This window comes from Microtus ochrogaster, unplaced genomic scaffold, assembly GCF_000317375.1.
Source record: "Microtus ochrogaster isolate Prairie Vole_2 unplaced genomic scaffold, MicOch1.0 UNK1, whole genome shotgun sequence".
Classification (NCBI taxonomy): Eukaryota; Metazoa; Chordata; class Mammalia; order Rodentia; family Cricetidae; genus Microtus; species Microtus ochrogaster.
The window spans coordinates 7802611-7809522 of record NW_004949099.1 but is presented as its reverse complement, the minus strand read 5'-3'; the positions used below and the strand labels follow the sequence as shown (position 1 = coordinate 7809522).

The 6912-nt window shown below is 41.7% G+C and overlaps 1 protein-coding gene across 18 annotated transcripts in view; it reads left to right on the top strand.

Annotated features, from left to right (window-relative positions):
• The window catches only part of Magi1 (membrane associated guanylate kinase, WW and PDZ domain containing 1), a 618461-nt gene that overhangs the window by 531321 nt on the left and 80228 nt on the right, over positions 1–6912 (top strand). For all 18 annotated transcript variants that reach the window (XM_013352986.2, XM_026788194.1, XM_026788185.1 and 15 more), the window contains 2 exons: positions 1883–1940; positions 4987–5102. In XM_013352986.2, the coding sequence (XP_013208440.2) occupies positions 1883–1940; positions 4987–5102 (174 nt within the window). The remainder of the gene's footprint in view (positions 1–1882; positions 1941–4986; positions 5103–6912) is intronic.

Genomic DNA, 6912 nt, shown 5'->3' with positions numbered 1-6912 from the left:
CCCTCTCCCTCTGTCTCTCTTCCCCCCCACCCCACCCTTCCTCCTAGCTCAAAATCTTCAGATATCCAAATCCTCATCTGTCATTAAAGAAACTTTGTTGCAACAGATGGAAACCTCTTTCAGGAAATCACAACCAGTCAAAATGCTGATTATTTGCCCTTGTCCCAGTGGATACATCTACAAAACAAATCCTAAGGCTCAGGGAACATTGTGCAAAGGGTGGAACGGCTGTAAGAAAGACCCAGAGACCCAGAGGGTCGGGGAGTTAGCTATGAGACTGTGTCTCCTAGGAATGTCTCACCAACATGCCTGTCTAAACATGAGCTGGACCAGGACAACATTAGACATGTCAAAGTGGATGGGACGAAGGAGCCACGAAACCTCAGCCCTCCACAAAGAACCAAAGGCAATTTTCCTCGGTGAAGCACACACCAAATGGTCACTCAGTGCAAGATGGTCAGCCCTGTAAACATGCATGTATATAACATTAGGCAGTCTAAGCAGGTTATATTTAGGTGTGTGAGTGTGTGTGTGTGTGTGTGTGTGTGTGTGTGTGTGTGTGTGTGTGTGAATTTAACAACCATTGAGAAAAGAGGCTTTGGATTTGAATGAGACAAGGAGAGGCGTATGGGAGTTTTTGGAGGGAGGAAAGGGATGGGAAAATGGTGTAACTGTATTAACATCTCAAAAAATAAATTAAGAAACCAGTACACAGTTCTTTGAATTAAAAACAAAACTGTTTCAAAGTAAGTGACACCTCTAGTGTTTGTAGTGTTTAATTCAAACCCTCGGACTAGTGACTTCTAGGAATAATGATTTACTTCGCCAGTATAGTATTACCCAAGTTTGCCTTAGTTACAGAGATGGGCGGAGCTTTAATCCTCCCTGAGTAATTGCTGTTCTGCCTGAAAGGACTGTTTGATGACACAGATGCGACCTAGGTGCTACTTTCTCTAAGTTAAACGGCCTAGTACAGCTGGCCTTTCTGTAACAGATTCATTTGGTGGAGCTCAAGAGCCTTGTTAATAAATGAATTTCCAACTTTGATGTGAAACTGTAGGAGGCAGAGTTCACTGTTTGCCTAGTACCTCCACACCCCCCCCCCCCGTCACCCTCACATTGAGAAGATAACATAGTCAACTATGTTACATGCCTATTATCCCAGTGTTCCAAGCAGTGAAGGGCAAAAATTGCAAGTGTGAGACGGGCCTGACACCCCTCACTAGGGGGACATCCAAAAAATAATACTCGCTCACACACAACACTGTCTATGTTGTCTTCATAAATCAAATTCTGGAATGACAGCCTGACCCACATAGAAGAACCTCGGAGTATCAGAGTGTGTGTGTCAGGCACCCAGCTCCCCATCATTTTCATTCACTCAGTAGTGTTAAATAAGAACAAGGAGAAAATAAGATGTAGGTTTAATTTTCCTTCAAGGAAAATAAGACCATTGAGTCGAAAAGGAAAAGAAAATCGCTTTTACATGTTTTTGCTTATGTGGCCAGGTAGTCTGGAAACAGCGAGCAAACTATAGATGCTTAAGGTAAGAAGTAACCATTCAGGGCAAGTTTTAAGTGTTTCTATTAAAACCTAATTTAATACTTGGCTGATAATGAAGGCAGCTGGGAATGCATTTTATTAAGTTTTATTTTCTTAAGTAAAATACCAGTAGATAAAGAATTGTTCTTTTTTTTTTTTCATGTGGAAAAGTACACCGAGCAAAATAAAAAATAAAGCGTGCTTTTTTGTGGTAGAATATACAGCCTTAATTGGGTTCAAGGTGTTTGTACGCATCACTCCCCTTTGAATAAGTCCGTTGTTGAGCTCCTGGCTCTCCAAGAATAAGCTCTTCTTGTTCTGATGTCCTTTTGTTTTTCAGAGCTGCCTGCTGGCTGGGAAAAGATTGAAGACCCTGTCTATGGTGTCTACTATGTAGAGTAAGTGCTTGTGGATAATCCGCATCCCAGTTTTTATACTACTGTGCACTTATGTGCACGGTGCTGAACGTATCTTGGCAGTGTTACAAGTTTCAAAGTAATAGTGATGATTTTATAATGAAAGAATTTAGTGAATAGGTCATCGCTGAACCTGAAGAGATTCAGGAAGGATTTCAGTCCATGTGACTTTTGTTAGCTTCCACATCACTGAGATCCCATGTGCATGGCGGGTGCTCTGTGAGTATTTGTTGAAGGCCAGGATATGGGAGAGCCCATAAAAGAGCCGTGCGTTCTCAGAGGGGCCCTTACTGCCCTACTTTTTTCATGCCTATCTGAACTTCTCAGTAATTACTTATTTATTCATTCTGCCTTTCTAAAAGGGTTAGACACATCTTAATAATTTATGAAATGTTACCAAGTATAAGAAGAAAATGGAAAACTGGGATGAGATGCAGGACCTGTTAATCTGTCCCCCTTGGTCTGTCCCCAGGAGTCTCGCCTCTTAGTGGGATCTCTTCACTATGGGCTTTATTCTACTATTGGACGTGTCTTTTGCCATTTTACTAAACCATTGATTAGCAGGATACTAGAAGTAAATCTTAAAAATAACCAAGAGGTAGAATACTGAAAACATATAAAGTGTATCTTTTCCTCTGAGAAAAATGAGAGATAACTAATACCGTTCCTTTGAACGAGACAAGTGCCATATAAATTTTATATCACCATTATCCTTCCTGCCATGGTGAAGATAAAAGGCCTTCTTTCTCTTTCTCATGTTGCTGGCAATAAAAAGTCACTTGTATAATGCCCCTATAATAGGAGCGTATTATGCAAAAATGTCAGGCCTCAATGAGATGCCAGCATTTTATTGTGAAGCAATTACAGGAGTTCAGTAAAGGAAGTGCCCTTGACCAGTACAAGCCATGCTTCCCTCTGCATAACAGAAAGAGAAGTATCATCATCAGAGACACAAGCAAAGCCATTTTTATTGACCCTAATAAAGTACATTTCCTCTCTGAGCTCCAAAGCTCTTTTATACAGGTGAGCCTGGGCTTTCTTTGGAACTCAGCTGCCTTGTGCATTTAGGAAGAAAGGAAGCGGCTGGGCACTTCTTTGAAGGGAAAAGAAACCTGGCCCTGGGGGATAAGATGATAACTCAGGTCTGGTTCTGTGTTTTTTAAAGCCTGGTCCAAAGGAATCATGAGGCAAATATCCTTTTAATAAGAAAGATAATCTGCCCACCCTACTTAATTAACCCTTTTTTGAAATTAAGTCTGAATTTCAAAAGAGATAGTTGATGTTTTAAATAATAACATAATAGGGATATCCCCAAGTTTCTGATGAACTGCTATTTTGGCTTAAAAAGTATGTACATACATACATATGAAACCATCTGTATATGTATGTTTATGTACACTTAGCATAAACACCAAAGCCGGGCGGTGGTGGCGCACGCCTTTAATCCCAGCACTTGGGAGGCAGAGGCAGGCGAATCTCTGTGAGTTCGAGACCAGCCTGGTTTACAAGAGCTAGTTCCATGACAGGCTCCAAAACCATAGAGAAACCCTGTCTCGAAAAACCAAAAAAAAAAACAAAAACAAAAACAAATAAATAAGGCTATCATTCAAAAGCAATGCATGCATGTGTGTGTGTGTGTGTCTGTCTGTCTGCCTATCTGTCTGTGTCTGTTTGTGTCTGTGTGTGTGCACCCTGGCCTTATTAGTTACATAGTCATCTAAAGTGTCTAGGCTTTTGTCACTTTGAACACATCACGTTTGCTTCATTTGGCTATCTGTGGAGTATCTTTGTTTGAATGAAAACAATGAAAGTTCTGCCCAGGCAATGCTGAAGCATGCATGGGCAGCCCGTATATGGCAGCTCTGTAGTCTGTTTACAGGCTCTAATTTCAGGCTTTCCTCTTTGTCAGTCAGTTAAACATAGTTGAAATATGTTAGTGGAGTTCTTTTAACTTTATTCTTAGGCTTCTATAAACCCTGCTGTTTAAAACCATTCGAGAGTTCTACCATTGTGTGCCACAGATCACTTCAAAGCCCCAGTTTAATCTTAATTCCACATGTACTTCTGAATTTAAGTACCTCTCATCTCAGGTGATAGGTTGGAATATTGGGTAGAGTCACTGGCTCAAGTCCTAGAATTCAAAAGCAGCCATAGCTGAGTGAGCATGCTAGCTCATACTGTCAGAGGTTGCCTCCCTTCCCCATAGAATGCCATCGCTATCATGTCCCTATGTACACGGGGTGCTTCTGTGATCTCACCTACTCAAGGTCAACTGTTGGTTGAGGAGAAAAGTTACATGGGCAAGTTTTGAAATAACTATATCTAGGTGAGTGTGATTCTGGGCATGACGAGTTCTCCGTCATTGCTGCTCCGTGAAGACCAGGTCATGAAGCATGTCTGGCGCATCCATGCTTTCTGCACTGCCTGTCTATGAACCAGTTGATGGCCATCTCAGTTACCAAGGCAGCTGCACAGTACTGTATGCTGTGTTCACTTGTCCCTTGCTTTACTTCATGGCAGTTGGAACATGCTGAACGCATGGGGAAGAAGTTCTTTAAGTGGCTTAGAAAAGAAAAGAAATGACCTGTAGAGATTGCTGGAGGCTCTGGTAAATTGTTGTTGTTAGTCTTTTCCTGCAAATGTATTGTAAATTAAACTTCGCCATAGGTGTGAACAGCTGCAGAGGAAAATTACAGTTTATGTAGGACTGGATGTTAATCCTGGGCTCTGGTATCCACTGAGGGTCTCAGAACACGTCCCCTATAAACAAGGAATTTCTGCTGCACAAATAGGAAAACAATTTGCCTTAGGACATTTGCTAGGAATTTCTAATAAGATGCATTCCCAACTGAAACCCTAATTCTTAGTGCACATAAGCAGCCAATAAGGGAAACCGTGTTTCTTGCTTCTTGTCTGCATATCCATGCCAGACCCTCTGTGTTGCTCCATTCCAACCGAAGGGCTTTCTCTGCCTTTAGCTGTGAGAATGAGTATTTCCTACCTGAAAACTGCTTTCCTTTCTTCCCAGCCACATCAACAGGAAGACACAATATGAAAACCCAGTCCTAGAAGCCAAAAGAAAGAAACAGCTTGAACAGCAGCAGCAGCAGCAGCAGCCTCAGCCTCAACCACCACAGCCAGAAGGTCAGCTTCTTTGCTGGAGGCTTTTGCCTGGGCTGGGAATGTGGGGCAAAACCTAGGCACTGACACCCCCGTGTGGTCAGAGCTGGCCTTGATGACTGACTTTCTCCTCCTCTAGCTGCCCCTCCTTCCATAGCACACTGGAGCATGCTGCTGAAGGGGGCACCCCTGCGCAGGCACTCAGACCTAAGCTCTGCCTTAGAAAGGAGCTTAGCCTGCAGAGCTGGCTGGGCGGTGAGGAAATTTGGCCCCCTTGCAATATTTGCATGGCAAACCTTGTCTAAATCCAATGCCCCTGTAGCATTCTGACTTCCAGAGGAGCTTCTGGGCACTGGACTCCTTTTTCATATTGGAAACCCTGCACAGAGGGATCAGAGCTGGTAATCCTGAGTGCTTTTAGGAAGTTATGAATTCATAGTCGTTATAGAAATAAAAACAACCCAGGGACGGAGTCCAGCATTACATTTCCCAGTACCTGCCCCAACCCGTTCTCAGTTGTTCACTGTGCAGAAATTTTCTGGTCTATACAAATTGGAAATAGTAAAACCAAGATAAATTTGGAGATAAGTATATCCCAGGTATATTTGAGCAACTTGTTGGGGTTATTTTTCCCCCACCTTTTGTTTCTTAAACCTGCTTGAAGGTTTATTATAGTTAACCCATAGTTTAAATAGCTGAATAATGCATCATTTAATGTCTGTTTCTACTAATATGTAACCATTCATTTATTAATACTTAGGATTTTTCCTAATTTTTCATTACAGTTTTTAAATGATACCTTTATACCCTCAAAGTATCATGTATGATTACCAATTATGTGAATATGAAGTATAACACTTATGTTCCTACAATACTGAATATAAAATATATATGCATATATATTCAATTAAATCTATATGGTGAGGGAAATTGAACTCAGAACATCATGCATGCCAAACACTTACTCAGTTGCTGAGCCACACTCCTAGCCCTGAACATAATCACATAGACCTTGAACTATAGGGCTAACCAAATGTTTCTATAAATGGTCATATCACAAATGTTTTAGGATTAATGAGACATTTAGTTCCCATAATAACTACTCACCTTTATAATATGAAAGTAGCGAATATAATAGGCATATCTGTGGGTCAATAAAGCTTCATTCGTGAGCACTAATGTGAATCTCATAATTTTTATGTAGCAGAAAATACTCAATTTTAAGCCTTTAAAAACATGAAAGATGTCCATGCCTTGTGTTTACATAGACGTAGCCGTTGAGCTCAATTTAGCTGATAAGCCATGGTTTACACCCGCTACCCTTAACGATGTGCTGTGGAGAGGGGCCTGCCTGCCAGCTGAAAATTCTCTGCCTTAGTCTCCTTTTTAATTTAAGAATAGCTTTAATTTATTTTTTTCTTGAGATGATGAAACACAGTAGTCTCAGAAAATGTGTTTTGAGCCATGGGTGCATTCAGTTGGGTGTGTCAGCTGAGGGAAGGTGACTGTCGTCCATCTCCAGGGTCATTCACTGCAAGGTGGCCCTTGGCCTCCAACCTTCATGAGATTAGACTTGGGATCTGGCAGTGGCTTCCCTTTGGGTTTCCGAGAGAATGGAAGTTTGCATCTCAGCAAAATGGTGTCATGGATGTATTTTCATCCAGCTCACCATGCGGGACAGGCAGGTTCAGCAGACCAGCCCACCCCTCATTGAGCCTGTAGAAGGTTCCTTCATATGTTGCTACATTCAGGTGGATTTATACTGCTACGAAAAGAAAGAGAGAGAGAGAGAGAGAGAGAGAGAGAGAGAGAGAGAGAGAGAGAGAGAGAGAGA